The sequence below is a fragment of the Jaculus jaculus genome, chromosome 8, assembly GCF_020740685.1.
Source record: "Jaculus jaculus isolate mJacJac1 chromosome 8, mJacJac1.mat.Y.cur, whole genome shotgun sequence".
Classification (NCBI taxonomy): Eukaryota; Metazoa; Chordata; class Mammalia; order Rodentia; family Dipodidae; genus Jaculus; species Jaculus jaculus.
In genome coordinates, this window is record NC_059109.1 from 81,714,705 (window position 1) to 81,741,452 (window position 26,748).

Sequence of the window (26,748 nt, forward strand, 5' to 3'; positions counted from 1 at the left end):
AGGTGTGTTGGCACATGCCTTTAATCCCAGTACCTGAGAGACAGAGGTAGGAGGATTGCTGTGAGTTCAAGGCCAGCCTGGGACTACACAGTGAGTGCCAGGTCAGTCTGGGCTAAAGTGAGACCCTACCTCAAATAAATAAATAAATAAATACTCCTATATCAGAAGGGGGTGCCCTCAAGTGAACTTGTGGGCTTCAGAGACAAGGAGCCCCACTGAAGCCACTGCCTGCAGACAATCAGGCAGCCTTTTGTTATTTGGTCTAATTCTTTGCTCAAATACCCTGTTGGTTGAGGCAAAGGGCCTAGAAATTGACTAATCGCTTCTAAGGCTGTCCCCTTATTTTCTGTACCATATAGGTGGAATACAGGGTTATGCCATAATTTTAAAAATATTTATTTAAGAGAAAGAGACAGAGACAGAGGGAGGGAGAATGGGCACACTGCTAGGCTACTGCAAACTCCAGACACGTGTCACCTTGTGCGTCTGGCTAATGTGGGTCCTGGAGAATTGAGCCTGGGTTCTTTGGTTTTGCAGGCAAATGACTTAACTGCTAAGCCATCTCTACAGCCCCCATAATTTTTAAAATATATTAATTTATTTGCAAGTAAAGAGAGAGAGAGAGAAGAGTGGAGAGGAGAAGAGAGGAGCGAAGGAGAAAGGAGAGAGAATATTGGCATGCCAGGACCTCCTGCCACTGCAAACGAACTCCAGATGTATGTGCCACTTTGTTCATCTGGGGTAGTGAGGAATTGAACCTGGGTCATTAGGCTTTGCAGGAAAGTGCCTTAATCACTTTGCCATCTCTCCAGCCCTTTATGCCTTTTTTTGTTTGTTTGTTGAGGTAGGCTCTCACTGTAGCCCAGGCTGACCTGGAATTCACTATGTAGTCTCGGGGTGGCCTCAAACTCATGGTGATCCACCTACCTCTGCCTCTCGAGGGCTGAGATTAAAGGCATGAGCCACCACACCCGGCTTTTATGCCATAATTTTAAGAAGCAAATAAAAACACTTTAACTTGAAAAAAAAGTATAGGTTGAGCATGCATGTACATTTCACCCATATTAAATGATCTTGCCAGCAAAAAGAACTGTCCACATATACCTTTTAATAGAACCTGGGGCCCCACCATTCAATACTGTTATTCAAGCAAGAGGAGGCATCTGTCATTAGCACCCACAGGAGAATGTGCTAGAGCTGGATCACACAGGCTCCAGAAACATCTTCCCAACATGTTTGGGAATATCACATTGGTCATTTGAAAGCAGTCATGGTAAGAGTCATGAAAGTCAGAAAATGCTACAAACTGGATCTAATTTTTTTTTCATTTATTTGCAAGCAGAGAGCAGGGATAGGTATGTGCCAGGACCTCTTGTCACTGCAAACAAACTCCAGACGCACGCACCAGTTTGTGCACCTGGCTTTACATGGATACTGAGGAAGAGAACACCTTTAACTGTTGAGCCATCTCTCCAACCCTGGATCTAATTTTTGAGAAACAGTGTTGAACACTTACCATCATACTATTGGGTTCCCAACACCCCAGGTTATCCATGAGTTTACTGAAAAAGCATAATTAAGGTAGCTTGCCCATTCATGTCAGATCTCTAGATTGCAAGTTCACCATATAGCACATTTCAAGGACTTGGCTCCTACTGGCCACGTGACCATGAAGGCTCAGTGAGGCCTTCTTGCTTCCTGTCCTGTGAATTGGGCCAGGTATCAGACTAGAAACCAGACAATAGCTTATCTCTCTGGGATACCCATCAGACCCACAGATCCAACTGGTCATGAGTTCCTGACCTCTGCATCCCAGAAATATCTGCATTCCATAAATATTGACACACCAGGCACTGTTCTCTGTGTACTATGGATAGAGAAGTGATGAAAAAAGACAAAAATCCCTCTTCTCAAAAGCTATAGCCAGAGCCAAGAATATTGGCTCATGCCTTTAACCCACCACTCAAGAGGCTGAGGTAAGAGGACTGCCATGAGTTCAGGGCTACAGTGGGTTCTAGGTCAGCCTAAACTATAGTGAGACCTTACCTTAAAAACAAACAAACAGGGCTGGAGAGATGGGTCAGTGGTTAAGGCATTTTCCTGCAAGGCCTAACGACCTGAGTTCAATTCCCCAGTACCTACATAAAGCACAGATGCACAAAGTGGTGCATGCATCTGGAGTTCATTTGCAGCAGCTGGAGACCCAGGTGCACCCATTCTCTCTGTCTGTCTCTCGCTTTTCTATCTCTGCTCACAAATAAATAAATAAATAAATAAATAAATAAATAAATAAGTAAGTAAATACATATAATTCAGAGTTATAAATACACAATTATATATAACCATGTGAACATATCACAAAGAATCCTCAAGGAATGTAGGAAGGAAGCTGTGAAAATTAAGACTTATGAAGTAAGTCTCTGCTACACCCTCTTTCCACTTTATCCACTCCAGAAGAGCAACTCCTGCTGCTGGAATCCCCTTGCCTGTTAGCCACCCCCCTCTACTGTGGGGTGACTGCCTCCTTTCTTCTTGCACCCCTCACAGAACTGCACAAATGATACATCACTTTTCCTTTAACTTTTTTGCCACTGCTTGTGGGAAAGCCATGTAGGGACAGTGCTAAGTACCATGCCAGTCTTCAGTAGAAGGCTGCAGGTCCTGTGGGCTGGAGAGAGGACATCATGGCTTTGCAAAACAGCACTGGTGGACACATATTGAGGCCAAGGGAAAAGGTCCCCTCCTATTCTTCAGTGGGAATGGAGACTGGTTGTCTTTAAGACTGATTAGTAAGAGTGTGGACATCTAGGAGTATTTAAGGAGACATATCTAGCCTTTGTTTCAGTCCAGAGATCAGAAATGGACACCAAATCTTTCACAAAGGGTGGATCAGCCACCATTGCACCTCCCACAGTATTATTATTGAAGACTGACTGACTCAGCCTAGATGCCATGCCAGGGATAGATAGCTCCTAAGGCAACACAGTTAGGGTGTTTTGTTTGATTTTGTTTTTTTCTTGAAACTGAGGCGACCTCGGGAATCAACAGTGAGGAAGACTGCTCATGGGAGCATAGCCTCTATGCTATTTTCTGGAAAGGCCCTTGTCATTATGCTTTATTTCACGGCACTATGCAAATAGCCATTGCTTTCATTTCTGTATTCATGATAGTCTAAGTAGGTCCAAGGGCCGACCTACCTCTCTGGAGCCTCCAGGGGGCACTATAGTACAACACACAGTGTCCAAGCAAGTGTCAACCTGAAACTACTTTGGATCTGTTTTCTACCATTTGCATAGAAAAGGAGCAGGGTAGTGGAGACCTATTTCAATTTTATTTTTTTTTTTTTAATTTATTATTAGAGAGAAAGAGAAAGAAAGAGGAAAAAAGAAGAAGAAAAGAGAGAGAATGGGCGCACCAGGACCTCCAGCCACTGCAAACAAACTCCAGACTCATGCACCACCTTGTGCATCCGGCATATGCCGGTCCTGGGGTCCTTTGGCTTTGCAGGCAAGCGCCTTAACTGCTAAGCCATCTCTCTAGCCCCGATTGCAATTTTAAAAACAGTCTCAAGGTCAGACTTCGCAGAAAAACTAGCAAGCACCTTAGTATAGAACAAGATGCCCCAGACTCTGATGCCCTGAGCACAGCAATCCCATTCATTCAGTGCTTTTTTCCTCATCCTTCTGCCAGACATGCCTATTTCCTCCCAAGACCTGGGTCTCAGTACCTACCTGTCCATGCTTCCGTAACTGTCCGGCATGCCCTGGAGTGACACTGAGCATTCATGAATCTCACCACCCCTGCAGCAGCCCTAGATTCTTGTCTTTGGCATAATCATAGCACATAGAAAGAGGGATTCTACCAAAGAAAACAAGATAAATAATGCAAAATAAAAATGGAATTCCAAGCCGGACATGGTGATGCATGCCTTTAAACCCAGACAGAATTCAGGAAGCTGAGGTAGGATTGTCATGAGTTTGAGGCCAGCTTGGGCTTCAGTGAGACCCTGCCTCAAAAAAAAAATTTCTAGAAACAGAGGCTTGACTGGGTTGGAAGCAGAGATACTCAACTCTGAGCCCAAGGTCTGACCCAAAATTTATTCAAGATGTACCCTGAAGTTACCCAGAAGCCCTTCTCTGAGGCTGCAAGCTCTAGGAAGCTTGAAACATCACCCTGGCTGGGTTCTTTCTATCCCATGGGGTTAAGTCAAGGAAGACATTCATGCAAGCCTGCCCCCATTCATGACAGCCTGTATGCAACTCCACTTTCCTAGGTCAACTGATTCTCCTTCTGCCCCAGGTTAATCTGAGTACTTGTTCCCAAATCTGCCTCGGGAAAACCTTTTCAGAACCACAGTGCAACACCACAAAAAGGTAGAGACCACATTGCCCCCTGGGGGAAAAAAAAGGCATTTGGAAGTTTGTAAGGTGTTTCTGCTGGCAGGGGCATCAGAAAAGAGATACCTGAGAGTACTGGAGCTGAGGTCCAGCAATAGGGAACTTTTCCTTTCTGGCAAACAAGGAAGACACTGACATAGCAAGGAAAGGAAAGGAAGGCTAAGAGAAATTAGATCAGGCATCAAAAGGCCTAGAATGTTCCTAAACTTAGAATGTTCCTAAACTGTGTATTCAAGAAAGTTTGAGAAATATTTAACAGTTCCTAGACAGGCAACGGCAGAATTCAAGCAACACATTAACAAACTTCAGTAGGAAGATGGAGGATGCTTGGCAGTGAACAGCTGGGGGCTAGGAGCTAGATGAGGAAGTTGTAGGCAGACCAGGGTATATATCTCCTCTAAGAAAGGGTGGAGTCAGTGGAGAAGTAAATTTCACTATTAAAGACACTTTCTGTGGACACTGAGCCAGGTAGGAGACAAAGACCTGACAAACATGTTGCTTTAGGTGGAGAGAAAAAGGTATGAGGAGCTGGAGAGATGACTCAGTGGTTAAGGCACTTGCCTGCAAAGCCTAAGGACCCTGGTTCGCTTCCCCAGTACCCACGTAAAGTCTGATGCACAAAGTGGCGCATGCATCTGGAATTTGTTTGCAGTCACTAGAGGCCCTAGCACACCCAATTCTATCTGCCTCTCTCTCAAATAAATAAATAAAAATTTAAAGTGTATGAGATAAATCTTGACCTCTGAGCCTGTGGGCAGGAGGAGGTGACATGGGCACACATAGGGGATGAGATGGCTTGTAAGGAATGGGTTTGTGGAGACCAAGCAGCGTCAATGTGACCTAGGTGCACAGCCATTTGCAATGGTGAGCCTCCCTGAAAGCAGGTGTTCCTCTCTGGCTCCACGGTCCAGCTCAGCTCTGAATTCACCAGCTGATGGTTAACACAGACAGAAGCAAGACAGAGGCCCATGTTAGGAGATCATCCACACAAAGATGTCTCTGAGACATGGCAAGCATGTGAGCTTTTGGAGAGAAACAGAAGGGAGGGCTGGAGAAATGGCTTAGCAGTTAAGCGCTTGCCTGTGAGGCCTAAGGACCCCAGTTCGAGGCTCGGTTCCCCAGGACCCACGTTAGCCAAATGCACAAGGGGGCAAATGCATTTGGAGTTCGTTTGCAGTGGCTGGAGGCCCTGGCACGCCCATTCTCTCTCTCTCTCTCTGCCTTTCTCTCTCTGTCTGTCACTCCCAAATAAATAAAAAATGAACAAAAAAGTTAAAAAAAAAAAAAAAAAGAAACAAAAGGGAACCTGACAGCAGCCCAGCATACTCAGAGGGCAGGAGGAGACAGACACTCTAGTCCTTGGGGCAGCTTTCTAAGGTGTGTGGAAAAGGTTGTAGTGAGCTGATGCTGTAGAAAGTCACAGGGCCAGAGCCCTAGAGAGACCTTGGAGTCAGAGCAGAAACAACAGTGTCAGAACAGAGAGGAAGCCAGAAGCCAGACAGGCCTCTGGCTCACAGTGGCTTGCTTGGTCTGTCAAAGCAGCCTTGATGGAACACTCCTGTGAACTTCCTTAGAACAGGAGAAGCAGGGATTGAAGAAGGAGGTAGAAACAAAAATTCCTTTAAGAATGAGGAAATAAGTAGGGCGTGGCAGTACACACCTTTAATCTCAGCATTTAGGAGGATTGCCATGCGTTTGAGGCCACCCTGAGACTAATAGTGAATTCCAGGTCAGCCTGGGCTAGAGCAAGATTCTACCTCGAAAAACAAAGAAAAAGAAGAACGAAGAAGAAGGGGAAATATGAGTCAGAGAGATGGCTCAGCCATTAAATGAACTTGCTTGCAAAAGCCCAATGGCCTGGGTTCAATTCCCCGATACCCATGTGAAGTAAAAATGCATAAAATGGTGCAAGTTTGTTCACAGTGATGGAAGGTCCTGACACATTTTTTCTTTCTCTCTTTCTCTCTCAAATAAATAAATAAAATATTTTTTAAGAAAAGAATGAGGAAGTCTTAGCTTCACGAGGTGATTCACACCTGTAATTTCAGCATTTGGGAGGATGAGGTAGGAGGACTGCCCTGAGTTCAAGGCTGGTCTACATAGTGAGTTTCAGGCTAACCTTGGCTACAGTGTAAGACCCTGTCTCCAACACAGAAAGGGAGATCTGAGCAGAGAAAAGAGGGAAGATCAAGATCCAACAGGTGGTCAGATGAGAGAATCTCAGAATATGGGACTGAGCACCCATCTCTCGCAGAAGAGACTGGAAAGAGACTCAGAAATGTGGAGGAATGTGAATCTTGGAGTGGGCAGGTAGGCTTCTGCCAAAGTTGCCTATGCTCTGTCCACTAGGTAAGCTGCAGCAATGCCTGCTGGAAATGTGACAGTGGGGAGAGGGAGATATTGAAATTTGAAGGTTCGGAAGAGGTGGGAAGAAGTATACAACAGCATTGAGGGATGCTCTAGAGATTCACTTCTCTAAAGAACGTGTATATAAATAACCTGGGATCTTGTTCAAATGCAAGTTGGTTTGGTAGGTCTGGGTTGGTCCTACAATTCTGCATTTCCAACTAGCTACCGGGTAATATCAGTGTCGCCAATCCAGAGACCATAGCATGAGGTGTAAGATTCACCGCTGTCTAAAGAGATGGGTTGGGGGAAATTTTGTCCTAGATAGATAATTCCACCTGGGATAAAAGTGGAGACCTTGGGAAATCTGGGTGGGAGTGGCAATGTCCCTCCCTTGCAAGTGATGACGTGATGGGCATAAAGAGGAAGGTATAGTAGAGGAAAGAAGTGAGGAGAGGTGGGGACCTCTGGAATGATAGAAGGATCCTAAGGACCTCCCCCCTCTCCTTGCAAGTGAATATATTTTAAAAGGGCTGGGGCTGGAGAAATAGCTCAGCATTTGCAAAGCCTGACAGCCTGGGTTCGATTTCCCAGTGCCCACGTAAAGTCTGGTGCATGTATCCGGAGTTCATCTACAGTGGCAAGAGGCCCTGGTGCGCCCATATTTATTCATTCATTCATTCTCTCTTTAAAAAAAAAAGCTGACATGCCTTTAGTCCCAGCACTCTGGAGGTAGGGACAGGATCGCTATGAGTTCAAGGCCAGCCCAAGACTACATGGTGAATTCCAGGACAGCCTGGGTTAGAGGGAGACCCTAATTCGAAAACCAAATAAAGGATCCTAGGTGCTCCTCGGATTCTTTCATTGGATCAATAGTGGGTAGAACACTAATTACATACTTGGAGTCCGCCTCCCCCCCCCCCCCAAGCAGGCATGGGGATGATAGTGCAAGCAGCAGCAAAGGCACCCCCACCTTCACGCGAGAGACTTCTGGACTTGTTCCAGTCTTGCCCACAGCCTGCAAAACATACCAGGTCAGAGTGTGTGTGTGTGTGGGGGGGATAGCTTTGCCCAGGGTCAAGAGCCGGGGGAATGAACCAGAGAAGGTGACTGAGAAGGGAGGTGAGCTGTGTGCTCAATCCTTACCCTGAGTCCTCCCTGTCCAACTTGTAGTCAGAAGTCAGGGCTTTCTGAAAGGCCCAGGTGGGAAATGGAAACGCTTTAAGTTAGGACAATCCAGTAAGGACTGGGGCTACAACAGCTCAGCTTGTTGGGGGCCCTACCAGTAGTGACAGTGAGACATTTGGGTCCTTCAGCAGCAGAGGTTAAACTGAGGTCAGGTTGGCTGGGGAAAGTGAGGGGAGAACCAAGACTTAAGCTAGGAGGCGTCAAAATGAGTAGCAAGTTCAGAAACTGAGCCTTGGTGGAGAGTATGGCGCGTACGTGCAGTGTGGGAATGAAGCTAGAGATGCTGGTGCTTGGTCCGGTGGCGACGGGGAGGCCACGGAGGCTCCGGAGCGCGGGGCTGGTGCGCACCCCGCTGAGGCTGACCTTCCGGGCCCCGGTCGGGCCCCAGCTCTCTCTCCCGCGGCCTCCCCCCGGCCACCAACTCGCCAGGGTCCGCCCCAGCGCGGCGGCCCGAGCCCGGCCGCTCCTCCCCCGATGATGTCACGTCCCCGGCCGCCCCTCGGCCGGCCGCGCCGCCCCGCCCCCGCCTCCCCCGGCCCCTCGTCCCCTGGGTCCTCCCGCTGCCAACAGCCCTCCTCCCGCCCGCGCTCCCTCCCTTCGGCTCCCGCTCCCCCGGGAGCGGCGGCGGCGGCGGCGGCGGGATGGCCCGGGCCCGCGGCCAGGCCCCGGGGCACGGCGGGCGGCGGCGGCCGCGTCAGGGTGGCGCGGGGACCGGGCCCCGGGGGGAGAGCGCCGGACTGCTGCTGCTGCTGCTGCAGGTGCTGCCGCCCGGGGCCGCGGCCGGGCCGGGGCGCCGGGGCACTCGGGGCGCTGGCGGGGTCGGCTGGCCCGGCGTCGCCCCAGCCTTTGCCCGGGACGCGCGCCTGCTGCTGTTCCTGCCGCCCGTGCCGCTCCTGTCGCCGCCGCCGAGCTCCGCGCCCGCAGCCTCCGTCTCGCGGATGGTAATCAGCGCCCCGCGCGGGCGCCGCGGGCGGGCAGGCGGGGGGTGGCGGGGGAGAGGGCGGGCAGCCCCGCGCCCCCGCCTCGCCCGCCCGAGCAGCTCTCGGGGTGCCCGCCCCCCCTCCGACGCCCGCGGCCATGGGCAGCCGCCAGAGCGCGCCTCGGGGGTGCCTGCGCGCGGACGGAGTGCGGGTCTGCTCCGCACCTCCCGCGCCGACGCTCAGGCCGCGGGGGAATCCCTCCGTCTCCCCGCCCCGCGCACCCGAGGGGAGGGGACAGTGCCGGCGCCAGCGGACCCCGCGATCTCCGAGGGAGCGCCCGCGAGGCCAGCGCGCGCCGAGCCTCAGGGACTCCGTGCTGCGCCGCGCTGCGGGCGCCGTCGGGTCGGGTCAGGCTGAGCTGCGACGCCCACTGCCTCGGCGGGACGGGATCCCCGGAGGCGGGGACGCCCACCGACTGCACACCCTTATGTTCCCTGCCCAGGACGCTGTGCCCCGCGGCGGGCTGAGCCTGAAGGAGGAGCCGCTGCTGCCCGCCGGCCTGGGCTCGGTGCGCTCCTGGATGCAGGGCGCGGGCATCCTGGACTCCAGCACGGCGGCGCAGAGGTAAGCGCCGGACCCGATCCGACTCGGCCCTCGGTTGGACCGCTCTGCACCGCCTTCCCTCAGTTTGCTTAGCTCCTACCGCGCAGGGTGGAGGGAGTCCTAACTCGTGGCGGTCCCAGAGATTGCTCCTGCACTCCGGCCGGAGCCTATACCTCCTCCACAGGATTTGGGGCGGGCCGGGGCGTGGCTTCTGCCTCCTCTAGGCGATCTGGGTTCTGGTTTCTAACCGTAGCTCACTCACCACGGTTCAGGGCTCTGGAGGAGGCATCTCCTCCACCTGCAAACCCTGAGGCATGACCTACCCCAACCAGCCGTCTAGGAACGTCCGGCTCCTTCCTGGGCAGCTCCAACGTCTCTGCTGGTCTAATTCCGCGGTTCTCAGACAGGAAAGGCTAGAAACCCTGCCTCCTTTTTTCTTTCTCACGCCCCTCAGTTGGAGGATGGGAGTGTGCAGGGCCGGAGATGTGGCTGGGGGCTGAAGAGTGGCCAACAGCCTGGCTGAGCTGATTGTGATTGAGAATGGGGCCGGGCTCACACTTCACTGTCAGCTGTTTTGGGGTTGGTCCTGCGGTAGGCAGGGAGCACCCATGCCATGCACCTCTTTTGACTCCTTTCCAAGAGTGGAGATAGGGAACCTAGGTGGGGAACGAACCACAGCATTTGAACAGGAACTTTATTAACCCAGTTACTAAGCACCTGGAACCCCGGCTTTTTTTAACACCTATGAGTCCCCCTCCTTGCCTCGGTGGGCACGGGCCTGATGTTAGACCTCCTGTGGGGAGGTCACAGTGACTAGCACTAGGAAGGGCCTGGCTCTGCCAACAGCTGGGGCGGGTGGAGCCATGGCCCCATGGAAGACTAGGCAGCTGCTGCCATGCAACTGAAGGAAGTCTAATAGGGGTTGCCAGAGTGGCAAGGCCTGGCACAACACCCCCATTCATAGCCCTAGACCTGCCCAGGTGACACCAATAGTTGTGCATCTCTGGCTCACCCAGTAGACATACAGGATGCAAACTGAAACCGTGTATTTGCACGCCTGACTTATCACAGCTATGCAGAGAGAGCACTGGGCATTCTGTTGGGTGAATCCCCCAGGACAAGAAAGGGTCTTGTAGACGAGCCAAGTCCTGTAAGTGTCAGTTGTGATCTAGCTATATTCCAGAACATATGGAAAGCCAAGTCCCTCCTTTCTCATGTAACCACCTGTCACCTTTTTAGTGTATTTCTTTCTCATTTCCCATGACTTTTTTTCCTTGTGTTGTGCTAACAACCGTGTGCCCACTTTTCTGTTGATTCCTAGGATGGTTGTGACAGTTACAGCGGCATGTCTAGGATTGTAAATTCCTATTTCTCTTTGACTTTCCCCTTGCCTGCCCAGAGCCTGCAGGTTGGATGAAGGAAAGCTGGTGTAAAGGAAGTGAGCCGGAGAAGGGGAGCAAGATGTGCGAGGGGGCACACCAACTCCTAGGATTGTCATATGCACAAGGAGAGGTTCTTATGTGGGGTTGTAGTGCATTCTGAGTCCCCAGGGCCACCTTGCTGGTATTCAGAACTTTTGCAATTTGAAAGGAGCATTCTTCCCGCCTGGGTTGCTTGGCTCCAAGTCTAGAGACTTCTCCATTCCTAGAGTGAGAGCCCCACACATTAGGATGAATTTCCTTCCATTTCCAGAGGGATAAGCTAATCTTACTCCTCCTCTTTCTCCATATTGCCTGTCATCACCCCTGCTTGTATCTTCTCCCTTAGTCAGTCCTCTCCTCCTGACTCCTCATTCCCAAACACCAACAAGGGACTGTCCTCTCCCGTCCCCCCTTCCTCTTCAGCCCTTGCCTCGCCTCACTCTCCCACAAGGCTGCTTAGAGTGCAGGGTTGTCTTGACGCCCTCCTCACCTTTTCCCCACAGCCACAGCTTTCAAGGCTTGTAGATGTGTCCTAGTTCCAGTCTCAGTGCCCACAGCCACTGCTTTTAACAATGAAACTCTGTCCTTAACCCTTTTGCTCCTTGGCTTGAAGGACAGCTGTTCTCTGATTTACCATCTTAGCATCCAGGCCCAGTACCCTCACTCACTTCTCCCCCTCATCCCCCAGCCATTTTTCATGGGCAGTATTTCCACAGTAATTTTTAAAAACATTTTATTTATTGATTTGACAGAGAGAGAGAGAGAGAGATGAGAAAGAAAGAAGGAGAGAATGGGTGCATCAGGGCCTCTAGCCACTGCAAACAAACTCCAGATATGCACCACCTTGTGCATCTGGCTTTATATGCATACTGGGAAATTGAACCTGGGCCCTTTGGCTTTTCAAGCAAGTGCTTTAAGTACTAAGGAATCTCTCTGACCCAAAGTACTTTTTTTAAAAGAGAAATTCTCACTGTGTAGTCCAGACTGGTTTCAGATTTATAATCCTCCTGCTACAGCCTCCCAAGTGCTGGGATTACAGGTATGTACCAACACACGTGGCTCCAGAGTACTTTTCTCTATTGTGCCGTGATAAGTGCCCAATAGAACTGCTCTTAGTGCTGAGGAGGCTTATCATATGCCAGAGGCTGCTATCCTCTGCAGATCCCTGCTGTTGGTTGGTCAGTACTCAGTGCTTATTAAAATCTGACCCCAGGGCTGGAGAGATGGCTTAGTGGTTAAGGCACTTGCCTGTGAAGCCTAAGCATCCAGGTTCAATTCCCCAGTACCCATCTAAGCCAGATGCACAAGGTGGCATGTGTGGCTGGAGGCCCTGGCATACCATTCTATCTGCCTCTTTCCCTCTCTCTCCTTCTCCAATAAATAAATAAATAAAATATTTTTTTTAAAATAAAATAGTGCTAGAGAGATAGGTTAGCAGTTAAGGCACTTGTCTGTGAAGCCTAAGGACCCAAGTTCTACTCCCCAGAACCCACATACACCAGAAAAGATGATGTATGTGCGCAAGGTGGTGCATGTGTCTGGAGTTCAAGTGCAGTGAGTGGCTAGACATCTTGTCGTGCCAATTCTCTCCCTCTTTCTCTCTATTAAAATAAATAAATAAGCCGGGCGTGGTGGTGCATGCCTTTAATCCCAGCACTCGGGAGGCAGAGGTAGGAGGATCGCCGCGAGTTCGAGGCCACCCTGAGACTACATAGTGAATTCCAGGTCAGCCTGGGCTACAGTGAGACCCTACCTCAAAAAAACCAAAAAAAAAAAAAATAATAATAATAATAAATAAATAAATAAATAAAATCTGGCCTTAGTTGTCCTTCCCAGCTATGGTATGATACTTGACACACAATGTCAGCAGTGATGCCAATAAGACTTTCTTTCTCTTGAAACAGCCCCTATGCCCTTGGCAGCATACACTCACTGAATACAGACTCAATAGCCTTGAAGACCCTAGTACTTGATCTGCCTGTTCCCTGACACTCTTCAGGGGGACACATCTTAAGTGTTACTTAAAGATAATTTGCCATCGGTCACTCTACTGTCTTCTGCCTGTCCCCATCTTCCTGGCTCTGCCAGCTGTGGTCTTCCTCTAGGGCCGCTATTGAGACCCATTCCTCCTGTTTCCAAGGCACCCAGGATGGATTCAAGCAGTCCATAGGGGACAATGAATGCCTACAGAAGACATGTTAAGCCTTTTCTCTTGGGCCCCCTCTTCACTGTAGTGTGCTCCAGGGACCACCCCAACTCTTCTACTACCTTCCTCCATATCACATCTTGGACTTCACAAAAGTACCAAGATTTTATAGAGAGGAGAAGGCCCAGAAAGTTTGCTAAGATTGGAGAGGGAGGCTTTGCCAACAGGAAGGAAAGTTCTAAGCAAGAAAGGTAGGGAGGGCTGGAGAGATGGCTTAGCGGTTAAGCGCTTGCCTGTGAAGCCTAAGGACCCCGGTTCGAGGCTCGGTTCCCCAGGACCCATGTTAGCCAGGTGTACAAGGGGCCGCACGCGTCTGGAGTTCGTTTGCAGAGGCTGGAAGCCCTGGCGCGCCCATTCTCTCCCTCTCCCTCTATCTGTCTTTCTCTCTGTGTCTGTCGCTCTCAAATAAATAAATTTAAAAAAAAAAAAAGAAAGGTAGGGAAAGAAAGAGGGCTGCATACTCATCCCATGGGTCAGGAAAGAAGAGAGGAGAGGAGAGGAGGAAGAGGAAGGAAAGAGAAGGCTGGTGTAGAGGGATTCCAAGTTTCTCTACCAGGGGAGTCTAAGGACCACTGGCCATTGCTGTGACTGTCCCTGCCCCAAACCAATAGGATTTGATCTCCGAGATTCAGTGCCAGCCTACTCTGCAAACAAGTCTTTCTGCCTACAGGCTCAGTGCAGGGGCGCTTGTTTCTCCTGATGTGCTTCCCAGACTGGAGAGACTTCTGGAGGGCCTAGACCAGCCCTCTCTCTGCAAGAGACCCCTTGGAGGATCTGTGAGCCAGCACACAGGCCCTAGAGAGGGAAGCCAGCTGGGGCTGCTTTCCTGTAAGCAGCTGCAGGCCAGCCTCCCTGCTAGGAAATGCTTTTGTTTGCTTTAATAATTAATAGCTGCTCCTCAGCCTGGGACCTGGCAGGCAGGCCTGTGGGTGGGTGGCCAGAGGGTAGGTAGAAGAGAAGCAGGGAACCAAGCGAGGGCCAGAGGGAAGCAGGGGAGCAGGGTAGTGAGTCTTCCCCGCCAGCCCTCGTTCTTCAGGACCTAGGACACTAAACTGATTCTCCAGGGCAGTGGACAGGGGGGCGGGTCTGGAGCCTCCACTGCACCAAGCTTCCTCACAGGTCTGCCTGCACACCAGTTCCGGGCAGCTACGGCTAGTACAAGGCCCTTTCTCTGGCTACTTGTTGGGGTGAGAGTTTCCCCTTGTGCCACTGCTTTTGTCTTCCTTATCTGAAGCACAGCTAGAACCTAGGCTTGTCAGGGCTGGGCAGGACTAGGCCAAGACATCATGGCTGGAGGTAGGCCTAGCACAATGATGATCATCCGTTCCAGGGACACACAGGATGCTTAATGAGGAGAGTAGGCACCCATGAAAATCCTAGAGGAAGGGAAGATGAGGATGCCATGTCAGGATGGGGAAGAGAGGTTGGATTAGCAGAGAGACTTCAGGCAAATATGAGACCAAGGATGAAGTGCAGGAGGCATGCAGGTTTCGCTCCTTCCACCTTCTGGTAGAGAGGAAGCCTGCTTCCATTGCTGAGAACTTTGGGCTGTGTCCATTATCCCAGCATCCCCTACTTGAAGGTGGATTAAGCTCACACCAAAGCACTGCTCTGAATCTTTTCTTGTTGGTTTTATTTCTTATCTTTTTTGTTTGTTTGTTTTTGTTTTGTTTTGTTTTTCAAGGTAGGGTATCACTCTAGCCCAGGCTGACCTAGAATTCACTGTTCTCAGGGTGGCCTTGAACTCATGGTGATCCTCCTAACTCTGCCTCCCAAGTGCTGGGATTAAAGGTGTGTGCCACCATGCCCGGCACTGTTCAGAATCTTAGGCCACCAAAGGTGAGCAAGAAGTAAAACGGGTGGGAAGAGGTCCCGGGGTGCCTCTGGGGGCTTGGGGATGATAATTGTTAACTGGCTAATATTTATAGTAAGCATGTGATTGAGGATGTACAGAGCCATGAGTGTCTGGAAAACAGAGGTTTTGTGCAGAGCTGCAGTAGAGTTGTAAATGCTGGAAGAGACCTGGGACATTCTTCTCAGCCTTGCAAGGGAACATCGTGACACCAGTAGCCAGATACTCTGCTACGTACATCGTACTCCACTTTTGTCCTACGTCCTTGTATACTCTGGAGTGCAGATCTCTATAATGGCCCAGGCTGTGAAAATCGTGTCTATTTGACCATGAATTCCCAACACCATACTCAGGAGACCCAGGCATACGCAAGCTTGCTGTGAGGCAGGTTTCTTATGTCCAAAAACTGTGTGCTGGGCATGGTGCTGCACACCTTTTATCCCAGCACTTGGGAGACAGAGGTAGGAGAATAGCTGTGAGTTCAAGGCCAGCCTAAGAATGCATAGAGTTCTGAGTCAGCCTGGTCTGGAACAAGACACTACCTCAAAGAAATAACAACAGGGCTGGAGGGAAGGCTTAGTGGTTAAAGTGCTTGCCTACAAAGCCAAGGGACCCAGGTTCAGTTCCCCACAACCTACGTAATCCAGATGCACAGGTGGTGCATGCTTCTGGACTTTGGTTGCAGTGACTAAAGGCTCTGGCTGCCCATTCTTTCTCTCTATCTGCCTCATTCTCTCAAATAAATAAAATAAAATAATTAAAATAACAACAACAAAAAACTATGTGCAGATTCAATATTTTCTGTTTTTGTTTTTGTTTTTTTTTTTTTGAAAGTCAGAGTCTCACTCTAGCCCAGGCTGAACTATAGTTCACTCACAGCAGTCCTCCTACCTCAGCCTCCCTAGTGCTGGGATTAATGGTGTGAGCCACCATGCCAGGCTTTCCAGTATTTTCAGAAGATGGGATATGGAAGAAATACCAGAGTGAATTCTCCCAAGTCTTAGTTCTCTACTATAGGAACGTGTGCCTCAGAACCCTCCAGAGCTGAGGAAAGGGTTTTTTGAACATTTTTAAAGCACCCTTTCATAGAAAGCTGAGGAAATGTGGTTAATGTGGTTGGTTTAGTCACTCAGCAGCATTTATCTGAAAAAGGTGCTTATGTGGCATGCTTTGCTCCCTCATGATGCTAAGCAATGACATGTCTCTGAATTAGGGCTCCCGCAGTAGCTCGCAGTTGTCACGTGGAACCTGCCGAGCTGCACTCCAGCCCTGTATGCTATCGTTCTGCTGTCTTCCTTCATACCCCACAGCTCTGGGTAGCCAGTAGTTGGTGCCAGCCCATACTCCATCCAGAGCCTTGGCAAAGGGACTACTTTCACCAGCATCTGCTTCCCATTGCTTGAGGACTTGAATTGGGAGGAGTAGGAGAAATAGCAGCCCTAGAAGCCGCAGTGACTGACTGGAGTGCCAGCCAGACACCCCCACTTCATCAACTGCTTGAGTAGGATAACTCTGAGGCAGGCATCCCACATGTTTCCATAGTTTCCTGTGGACACTCTGTGGTTTCCGACAGTGGTGGCTTGTTGAAAATGTACACTTGGTGAGCTGCCTTCCCATCTTTGTCTCACTCTACTCCTGCAGCTCCTGGAATCAACCCAATAAGCTGTTAGTATTTGACTTTTCACCTCAGGGCTTGCTTCTAGGGAAACTTGTTTGTTCAGGCTTTAGGGACAGTCTTCTCCCTTCCTTCTACCTCTTTGTTTTCTTTTAGATAAATGATATCAACCGATGGCTCTGTTTCTTCCCACACCCCAGTGGTTATTTTGGACAGCTCCACTTTGGAGACCACAGAACCAGAGGGCTTTGGCCCTCATGCACATCTGTTTCTAAGACAGTCTGAGCAGACACCACCTCACCTCATCTCTCACCTGTATGTCCCACACCTGTACCTGGCATGTGCCCGTCAGGGGTGTCAGATCACTGGGAATTTCCTGAGTGTCTTTCTGGCTTGTTTTCTCTTTACAAGAATATTAGTTATTTCCAAGCCAAGCCCTCTCTCCATTCAGCAGGTGTTGACCAGTTAATCACCTATTGCAGTTCAGGTGGTGTGTCCTTAGAGGCCCTCAGGGAAGGAAGACACAGTGTGGCCTGCTTCCGCCTTCTGTTCCTTCACACAAGCTGATCGTTGTGTTATTCTGTGTCTTGCCTCTGTGTTTGAACGAAATCTTTTCTCATGTTACCTTAGTCCCCTCACCCACCTGGCAGGAGTATAACTGAAGAAACATCCCAGTGGGAAGGGCTCTTCCCATTTCACTGGCTACTCCTATTCTGGAAGGGGTTGAGGCTGTCATGGATAGTGTTTTGTCATTGTTTGTGATAATAAACCTGTCTTGGAAATGTAAACTAGTCAATTCTGCCCCATAGAAACCTGTGAGCCCAAGATGATTGTGCCTCAGACCCACTAAGTGTGAGGGAGAGGATGCTGTTTTCTGCTGCCTGTGGGGAAATGGAACTGAACTGAGTGAGATCTCACTATGGGGCTGGGCACAGGCATATGATATGGCACTACTGCTGTATGCCCCAGACCAACCCCCCCCCCAACACCTTAGGAAGCCTGTTTTTCAACCCCCGTGTCCTCTTTCCTGAGTAACCCCCTCCTATGGTGGGGGAGTTCAGTTTAGGATTTAGGCTGGACCTCCCAGGTGTTGTTTGCAGGAGCTGGGAGCAGCTAGAAACTTGGAATGGAACATTTGCCAGGGGCAAGGGGTGAAAGAGGAAGCTCAGGTCCCATCAGTTTCTTTGTACCAGTTTGGAATTTGGCCTAAGCGAAGCAAGAGCTTCCTAGAACGGGCAGCGTGGTTTAGGGGATTCTGTTGTTTTTCAGCATCTACCACTACAACAAGGCCTATCTTTCCTCTACTGTCCTTCCCCACTGTCTGAGAGATTCTTGGACTCAGAATGACGGAGTAAAAGGAAGAAGTGATCTGAGATGGCTCTAGAAGGCCACTCCCTTTTGCCTTTTCCACTAGGTGGTCCTGAAACCTGCTCCCAGTGGAGTTCAAGCTAACCTGGTGATGGGGGCAGGAAGCTGGAGTTTAGGGGTGGTACCTTGTTAACAAAATCATCCTTAGCAATCAGGGACCTGCTGTGATCCAAAGCCCTCTGCAGGGCCAGATTGGGAAGAGAATGGAAGCTGGACAAGACTTGTGTCCATGTGAGTCAGGGCTGTACACCAGGGCTAGATGTTATTTCAGGACGCCTACCTGGGAGGGAACAAACCAGCGGAAGATGGCAGAGAAAATGGAGAACTAAGATCCATGGATAAGACATGAAAATAACTGACTGTCCACCATAAGATACGACACCTCTATCACATCTGCCTGGGCCCAGGAAAAATTGCGAGGAAGGGGTGACATGAATACTGCTGAGTTCCAGAGCAGTGGTGGCAACACATGGTGATCAGTCCAACCCTATCAAAGCAGAAATCCAGAGGCTATAGAGAACTCGACAGACCTGCCATAGCTCAGGAAACATTACAGAAGAGGGGGCAGTGGACTGGAGATGGCTTAGCAGTTAAGGCACTTGCCTGCAAAACCTAAGGATCCAGATTCGATTTTCCAATATCCACATAAGCCCAATGTGTTTGGGGTTCATTTGCAACAACTGGAAGTCCTGGTATGCCCATTCTTTCTTTTTCACTCTCAAGTAAACAAACATAAATAAAACTTTTTAAAAAGAAGGGGGTGGAAGGTTGTAAGCCACAGACTGGGTGGGAATACCAAGACATGGTCATGTTCCCAACCCCCAATTACCCCTCAGGGACTAAGGCTTTCATGACCCCACAGTGAATACCAAATGCACACTGAGGAGGTCCCCCAGGGAAATGGGAGCAGGGACAAGGCTATAAAGAGTAAACCCTATTATATATAACATTTTAAAAATAAATAAAAATTGACCCCCTGGAGAAGGAATCCTTTGAGACAGAATGGGCGCACCAGGCCCTCCTAACCACTGCAAACAAATTCCAGATGCATGTGCCACTTTATGCATCTGGCTTTATGTAGGTATTGGGGGATCAAACCTGGGTCCTTTGGCTTTGTAAACAAGTGCCTTGACTGCTAAGCCATCTCTCCAGCCCTCATTTTTTAATTTGTTATAATCTGTATGAGTAAAATCATCTAGCTCCTGGTGCCTACATGCTTTGGCTTAGAATGAAACCAAAGAGTATGCTGATATTAAATTATGTCTCAAAAACAGACCAATCCCCCACCCCCACAATTCATTTGCTTCTTTAGCCTTTTGCATGGTGATATATTTTGGGGGAGGACACCTGCCTTGCTTCTGGGCATGGTTTCTGAGGACCAGTAAAGAAAGCCTTTTGCATGACCAACCTAGAAAGAAGGTCCTCCTGCCCAGGGGCCATGGTTGTCTGTCTTGAAGTCAAGTCCCTCTATGCCCAGGAAGGGTATTCCCTACCTTCAGCTATAGCCCAGGGCCCAAGCTGGGCAGGCTAGTGGTCTGGAGCCAGTCCAGTGGGTTTGACAATGTGATGGGCATCATCATTCCCCGGGCAAGCCACAGGTCCTGGAAACAGCTGTGGGCTGTGGGTTAGTGGCAAATTTGTCCCAAATACCTTTTGATAAAGCCCCAGGAACTTCTGGGCAGTATAATAGCTAGGTTTACACACTTGATTCCAGTTATAAGCCTTCCTAAATGTGGGTCCCAAAGAAAAGCCTAGGGTGAAGAGAAGCTCAGGGGATGACCCCATGCAGCAAGCTGTGCCCCCTGTTTCCAAGGGATCGGATACTTCAGTGCTGGCCCCTTTCTTGTCCTAGCCAGAGTAGAAGGGCACATTTAATTTGATTTCTTACCTAAGCTCTTGACATGTAAAAGCTTGGTCCTAGCCAGCCACCTATCTGGCCAGAGGGGTTGGGGTCTTTTTCACCTGAGAACCCTCCAGTGGTTTGGTTTCTTTCCTCCCACAGTGGCGTGGGACTGGCACGAGCACATTTTGAAAAGCAGCCCCCCTCCAACCTCAGGAAATCCAACTTCTTCCACTTTGTGCTGGCCATGTACGACCGGCAAGGGCAGCCCGTGGAGGTGGAACGCACAGCATTCGTGGACTTCGTGGAGAAGGACCGCGTGAGAGGCTTGTGGGCAGGCCTGTCTGTTCCAGGAGGGGTGGGAGGGCTTCAGGGACGTCCCCACAGGGCACACAGGCATTGGGGCAAATGAGCAGATAGTTGGTACAAGGGTGAGTGAGTGGGTGGAAGAGAGGAGAATGTAAGGAGGGTGTGGGCAGAGGAGGTAGAGGGTCCCTGAGCACTTGTGTTGTCCCCACAGGAACCTGGGGCAGAAAAGACGAATAACGGCATCCATTACCGCCTGCGGCTGGTCTATAACAATGGTGAGCACAGGCCACTCCCTGCTTGGCCTTGACCCAGAAGATGTCTGGATACTGTAATACCTGGAGACACCCAGTACCCCTCATCAGGGCTGGGGGGGTATGGATATGCGCTAGTCATCAGAGGTTCCGGGTGTTGCCCTGACAACAAGCCTTCTCCACTCTCTCACCCTAGGGCTCAGGACAGAGCAAGACCTCTACGTGCGTCTCATCGATTCCATGTCAAAGCAGGTGAGCCAGCTGGAGGATGCTCAGGCCTGTCCTCCCAGTGGCTTGAGTGAACATCCTCAAGCCTGTCCTGTATCCCCAGCACCTTTCGTCCTCACCATTCTAGCACCCCCCCAGTGTCCAGTGGAAGAAAGATTTTGGCTCTTGCCCTCCATCCTGGAAAAGACAGTATTTGTACAAAGGCTGGCTGAGACAGGAATTTGGGTGCATGTAGATCATCGAGGAGATGGGAGAGGGCACTCCAGGATAAGAGGGAAGGAAGATGCTCAGCAAGCTGGAGCTCTCAGATGGAGTCCAGCTTCAGCTTGCTCCTCAGGAATTACGGGAAAAGGAATGACACCAGAGCTGGCCTCTTTGAAGTAAAGAGGCAGCTTTTTACACCTGGGATCAGTTGGCTGGGGGACTACTCATAAAGTGAACACTATAGAGACAGCTCCCATCTACTGAGGTCAGTTCTCAAGAGAGTCCACAACCATCACAGACTGCAGTGGGCAGGTGCACTGCGTTAGAAAAGGGTCCCATGTGCGCCAAAGCTCTGCTGTGGACCTTCAACATCTGGCTGATGCTTGTCCCACAAATGATGAGGCTGTGGGCCAGCATAAACAGCAGAGAGAGGCAGAGGCCCATTAGAAGAATTGGAATAGCCTGCAAGGGGGGGGGGATCTGGGAGTGGGGGATGGAGGGAGCATGATTGAGGGTGGGGCCATGAACCTATCTGTCCCAACAGAATCTGTAGATCTCATGCCATTCTTGCCACCCTGGTGATACTTCTCTGGTTTGACAGCACCTGGTATACTCCAGGCTTCAGCTGTGCACCCCTGGGCTCTCCATGAACAAGGCTGAGCGCATGATCTTCCCTGGGGGCAGGGCTTCCCTTGGGTTTGGATTTGGGAGATAGCCGTGCAGAACCATAGGCCCACCTCTGCCTGCCACCTGCACTGGAGAGGAGCCTCCTTCCCTCCAGCCTGCACACTTCCCCTCCCCAGGCCATCATCTATGAGGGTCAAGACAAGAACCCTGAAATGTGCCGAGTGCTGCTCACCCACGAGATCATGTGCAGGTAAAATGGGCTGTGTCACCTGCACCTTGCTCCTTGATAAGATGTGGCGAGATATCTCATCAGGCCCTGCTCCCTACTTTGCAGCACCCGCAGCTCTCTGGGGAAACTTGGGCAGGGGAGGAGTGAGGCCCCTGGGCCCAGCATGGGCCCAGCAGAGTGTCCTTAAGGCCCCATTAGCCTGGTCTGTTTATGTAGTTTCTCCAAGTGTTTTTGCAAGGGAGACCTCCAGCCACTACTGGAAGCTTAATTAAGCTCAGGGGAGGGTTTTGCTGGGGAGATGAATACAAGAACGCCTCGGGGACTTGCTCAGGGGCAGGACAGAAGAAGCCTTGCTACCTCAGGGTAGATTTCTTGCAGGCAGGCTTGGGAGGGGGGTACAGTTCTCAGCTTGCCCCTTACCCAAGGGCTTGACATTTCCTGGCAAGTTTTCCTGGAAATGCCAGTTGCACAGGGCTTCGGAGGTAGCTCCTGGTGGGTGGAAAAAGAATAGTGTTTAAAAACCTGTGACTGGGACAATGGTCTTCTTTGGGAAGGGAATAAACTGGCACAAGGAGGCTTCTGAGTGCTGGTCATGGGGCATATCTTCATAGGGATGCTGGCCACAGCGGCAGGTTTGCTTTGTGGTGATCATTCATGAATGGCATGCTTACAATTTCAGCCCCTTTTTTAAAAAAATGTTTTTATTTATTTATTTGAAAGAGAGAGAGTGAGAGTAGGGGCACACGAGGGCCTTCAGCTGCTATAGATGAACTCTAGGTGCATGTACCACCTTGTGAATCTGGCCTTATGTGGGTCTTGGGGAACTGAACCTGGGTCCTTTGGCTTCGCAGGCAAGTGTCTTAACTGCTAAGCCATTTCTCTAGCCCTCAGCCCCTTTTTATATGTGGATTGCATTTCTGTTACAGATAAACTGCAGGGGTCTGCCCTTTCCTGGGCTCTCAGGCAGCAATTCTGGCCACTCTCATCCCCAGGACTAGACTCCTAAGGTCCCTGCCAAGACTTCCCCACCTTTCATCCCCAACCCCAGGAACTGAGACCCTGTACAAAACGTTCAGTACCCAGAGACAGGACATCTGTACCTCATTGGGGCTGCCTTTCCACCCCACTCTCTTTCACTGCTTCTTCCTCTCCACCCTCCTCTTTTTCCTTCAGCCGGTGCTGTGACCGGAAGAGCTGTGGCAATCGGAATGAGACACCCTCAGACCCAGTCATTATTGACAGGTACAGACTGGGGGAGGGGACTTGGAGCTGCAGGGGAGGACAGCTAGATTCAGCCACTGAGCACAAAGCAGAGAGGAAGGACCCTTCCCCCTCATGCCCAGGAAACTATGTGAGTGGCTCTACGTTCAGAGAAAAACTGCCAGGGACCAGGGAGGAGCCAGCATGGCCCTCTGAGCAAAGCCTGTGACAAGCTTTCTGGAGCTGTAGTCCCCGGCTCCCTTAGTAAAGAGGCCAGGAAGACAGGGTATTGTAGAAGATGGGGTTATGTGGGAGCCAAAAGGGAGGAGGTGAACCAGCACTCAGGGAGAGTGAGTAGGTAAGTCCTTGGTCCTCTGTACTGTTTGACTTACTTCTGACTATCTATTTCCTTTCCTGGAAAAATGGGGAATACTTGGAGGTTTCAGTCCTGGGACTGTCAGGGTGATGCCTGGGAAAATATACTTTCCCAGCATGGTTTTCATCTTTTGAAATCCAAAAGAAGCAAGCAATATTTGGTTTTCAAGGTAGGGTCTCACTCTAGTCCAGGCTGACCTGGAATTCACTGTGTAATCTCAGGGTGGCCTCGAACTCATGGTGATCCCCCTACTCTGCCTCCCGTTTTAAAATATTTATTATTATTATCCATTTATGTGAGAGAGAAAGAGACAGAGAGAGAGAATGGGTGCACCAGGTCCTCCAGCCACTGCAAACGAACTCCAGATGTGTGCACCCCTTGTGCATCTGACTAACGTGAGCCCTGGGGAATTGAACCTGGGTCCTTTGGCATTGCAGGCAAACGCCTTAACTGATAAGCCATCCCTCCAGCCCCTAATCCCTTTTTTAAGCAATATATTTTAAATATCATTCCATATGGAAACACAAACTATACCTTATTCTCTCTTTTAATATTTAATTTATTTCTTTGAGAGAGGGAAAGAGAGAGAGGCAGCCAGAGAGAGAGGGAGAGAATGGGAGCATCAGGACCTCTAGCCACTGCAAATGAACTCCAGATTCATGTGCCACCTTGTATATCTGGATTTACATGGGTACTAGGGAATTGAACCTGGGTCCTTTGGCTTTGCCAGTGCAAGAGCTTTAACCACTAAGCAATCTCCTCAGCCCCTTATTATCTTTTTAGTAAATAAAGCAATCAAAAGGAAATATCTTCTGTTTATCTCCCACCTATCTTTCCCCTCCAAATAAGCAACCGTTTTCATTAGTTTCATATGTATTCCTCCTAAAATATTCTGTGCACATACAAAAAAGTATATATATACATTATCTTCTCTGTATCATTTCCTTTATTTTTATGAAAACAATAGCATAATAAACACATTCTTCACCACCCTTTTCTCCGAAAAATATATGTCTGGGAGTTTATATCAGGACACAAGAAGTCTCCTCACTCTTTTCTGCTACTGAAAAAGATTCCATCATGTAGTTACACTAATTTCATTAAATTGTCTGCTATTGCTAGATATTTGGGCTGTTTTCAGTAATTAAAAAAAAAAAATGTTTCCAGGGCTGGAGAGATGGCTCTGTGGTAAAGGTGCTTGCTTGTAAAACCTGCCAGCATGGGTCCAATCTCTAGAAAGGCATATGTTTGCAGTGGCAGGAGACCCTGGCATACACACACACATGTAAATAAAGAAATACAATTTTTAAAATTATTTATTTATTTGAGAGAGTCAAAGAGGCAGACAGACACAGAGAGAGAGAGAATGGGTGCACCAGGGCCTCCAGCCACTGCAAACGAACTCCAGACGCATGCGCCACCTTGTGCATCTGGCTTACGTGGGTCCTGGGGAATTGAACCGAAGTCCTTTGGCTTTGCAGGCAAATGCCTTAACTGCTAAGCCATTTCTCCAGCCCTAAATACAAATTTTTGATATTAAAATATTAACAGACTAGCCAGGTGTGGTGACGCATGCCTTTAATCCCAGCACTTGGGAGGCAGAGGTAGGAGGATCACCATGAGTTTCAGGCCATCCTGAGACTACATAGTGAATTCCAGGTCAGCCTGGGCTAGAGTGAGACCCTACCTTGAAAAAGCAAAACAAAACAACAACAAAAATCCTTCATGTAAATTTGCACACCTGTGAAATGACATATGGACAGGAGCATTTGTGGCAGCAGCCTGTTAATATTCTTTTTTTGTTGTTTGTTTTTTCGAGGAATGGTTTTGAGGTAGGGATTAAAGGCATGCACCACCATGCCTGGCTCGCTATAGAGGATTTTACTGAAAGGAGGGTTGTTGGACCAAAGGGCATGTACATTTGTAATTTTGATAATTATTGCCAATATGCTCTTTAGAGGTTACACCAAGTACATTCACACTAGAAATTTTGAGAAAATTTGAAAATGTTTTTTCCTCTAGTCTACTCAGTATTTTATTTATTTGTTCAATGCTTTTTTAAAAAAAATTATTTATTTATTTATTTATTTATTTATTTGAGAGCGACAGACACAGAGAGAAAGACAGATAGAGGGAGAGAGAGAGAATGGGCGCACCAGGGCTTCCAGCCTCTGCAAACGAACTCCAGACTTGTGCGCCCCCTTGTGTATCTGGCTAACGTGGGACCTGGGGAACCGAGCCTTGAACCGGGGTCCTTAGGCTTCACAGGCAAGCACTTAACCGCTAAGCCATCTCTCCAGCCCCCCTTTTTTTAAAAAGCATATTCTCTGTGCTAGGTTTCCCCCAAAATACAGTGACCAAAATAGGCAAACAGCCTTGTGTTCTGGCACTTACAAGTTTGGTAAGGGGAGAGTGACATGGCCAATGGCATGTGGGATGGAGGTAGAACTGAGGAGAAAGCGAGGTCCTCAAGGACTGAGACCTGTGTGCTTCATTGGCTTTGAGGACAGATGAACAGATCTACCTTGTTAGGGGCTGTCGTGTCCAGACTCTGACTCTAACTCCAGTAATAATTTTGATAAACCATGGCAGGAAAATGGATACATTTTGCGTGCCAGCCCCTGCAGCAAGTTGAACCTAGATGGAGAGGAAAGATTAATGGGTGCTGGAGAGATGGTTCAGGGTTAAAGGTACTGGCTTGTAAAGCCTGCCTGAGCAGGTATGATTCCCCAGTACCCATGTAAAGCCAGATGTACAAAGTGGTTCATGCATCTGGAGTTTTTTGTTTGTTTTGCTGTTGTTGTTGTTTTAACAGTGGCAAGAGGCCCTGGAAGGCTCATACTCACTCTCACACACACAAATAATCAATCAATAAAAGACTTTTCAAAAAGATTAAAAGGTATTCTCACTTAAACCAGGATCACCTGCTTTTTACCTCTATTTAATATTTTAATTTATTTGTAATTTACTGTATAGTCTCAGGCTGGCCACAAACTATGGTGATCCTTCTACGGCAGCCTCCCCAGTGCTGGGGTTAAAGGTATGTGCTTCTGTGCCTGGCCTTGCAGTGCAACTTTAAAATTTTTTTAAATTTATTTTATTTTTATTTTTGGGGGTTTTTTTGAGGTAGGGTCTTGCTCTAGCCCAGTCTAACCTGGAATTCACTGTGTAGTCTCAGGGTGGCCTCGAACAACTCCTACCTCTGCCTTCTGAGTGCTAGGATTAAAGGCGTGTGCCACCATGCCTGGCTTCCTGAAGTGCAACTATATATATATATATTTTTTTTTTTTTTGGTTTTGAATGTAGGGTCTTGAACTCATGATCTCCCTTAGCCTAAGTGCTGGGATTATAAATGTGTGCCACCATACTTGGTTTACTATCTGGATTTTGTTGTTCAAAGAGGGAAGAGAATGGGAAAGAGACAAACAGGTAGAATCACATTAAGAGACATCTCTAGCTTTTCACATCTGATAAACTTGGAAGACTGGAGTTTTCTGAAAAGGAGGGGACTTAGGGTGGAGCACGTTTGTCTGGTGAAAGACTGGGACTTTGGTTCTGGCCATGCTAT

General features: G+C 49.3%; 1 protein-coding gene across 6 annotated transcripts in view; it reads left to right on the forward strand.

Moving 5' to 3' along the window:
* Window positions 1–9,338: 9,338 nt before the first annotated feature.
* The window catches only part of Ebf4 (EBF family member 4), a 124,486-nt gene continuing 107,076 nt past the window's right edge, over window positions 9,339–26,748 (forward strand). For all 6 annotated transcript variants that reach the window (XM_045156379.1, XM_004661462.2, XM_045156382.1 and 3 more), the window contains exons 1-6: window positions 9,339–9,475; window positions 19,919–20,075; window positions 20,277–20,340; window positions 20,513–20,568; window positions 21,552–21,625; window positions 22,778–22,846. In XM_045156379.1, coding sequence (XP_045012314.1) covers window positions 9,339–9,475; window positions 19,919–20,075; window positions 20,277–20,340; window positions 20,513–20,568; window positions 21,552–21,625; window positions 22,778–22,846 — 557 coding nt within the window. The remainder of the gene's footprint in view (window positions 9,476–19,918; window positions 20,076–20,276; window positions 20,341–20,512; window positions 20,569–21,551; window positions 21,626–22,777; window positions 22,847–26,748) is intronic.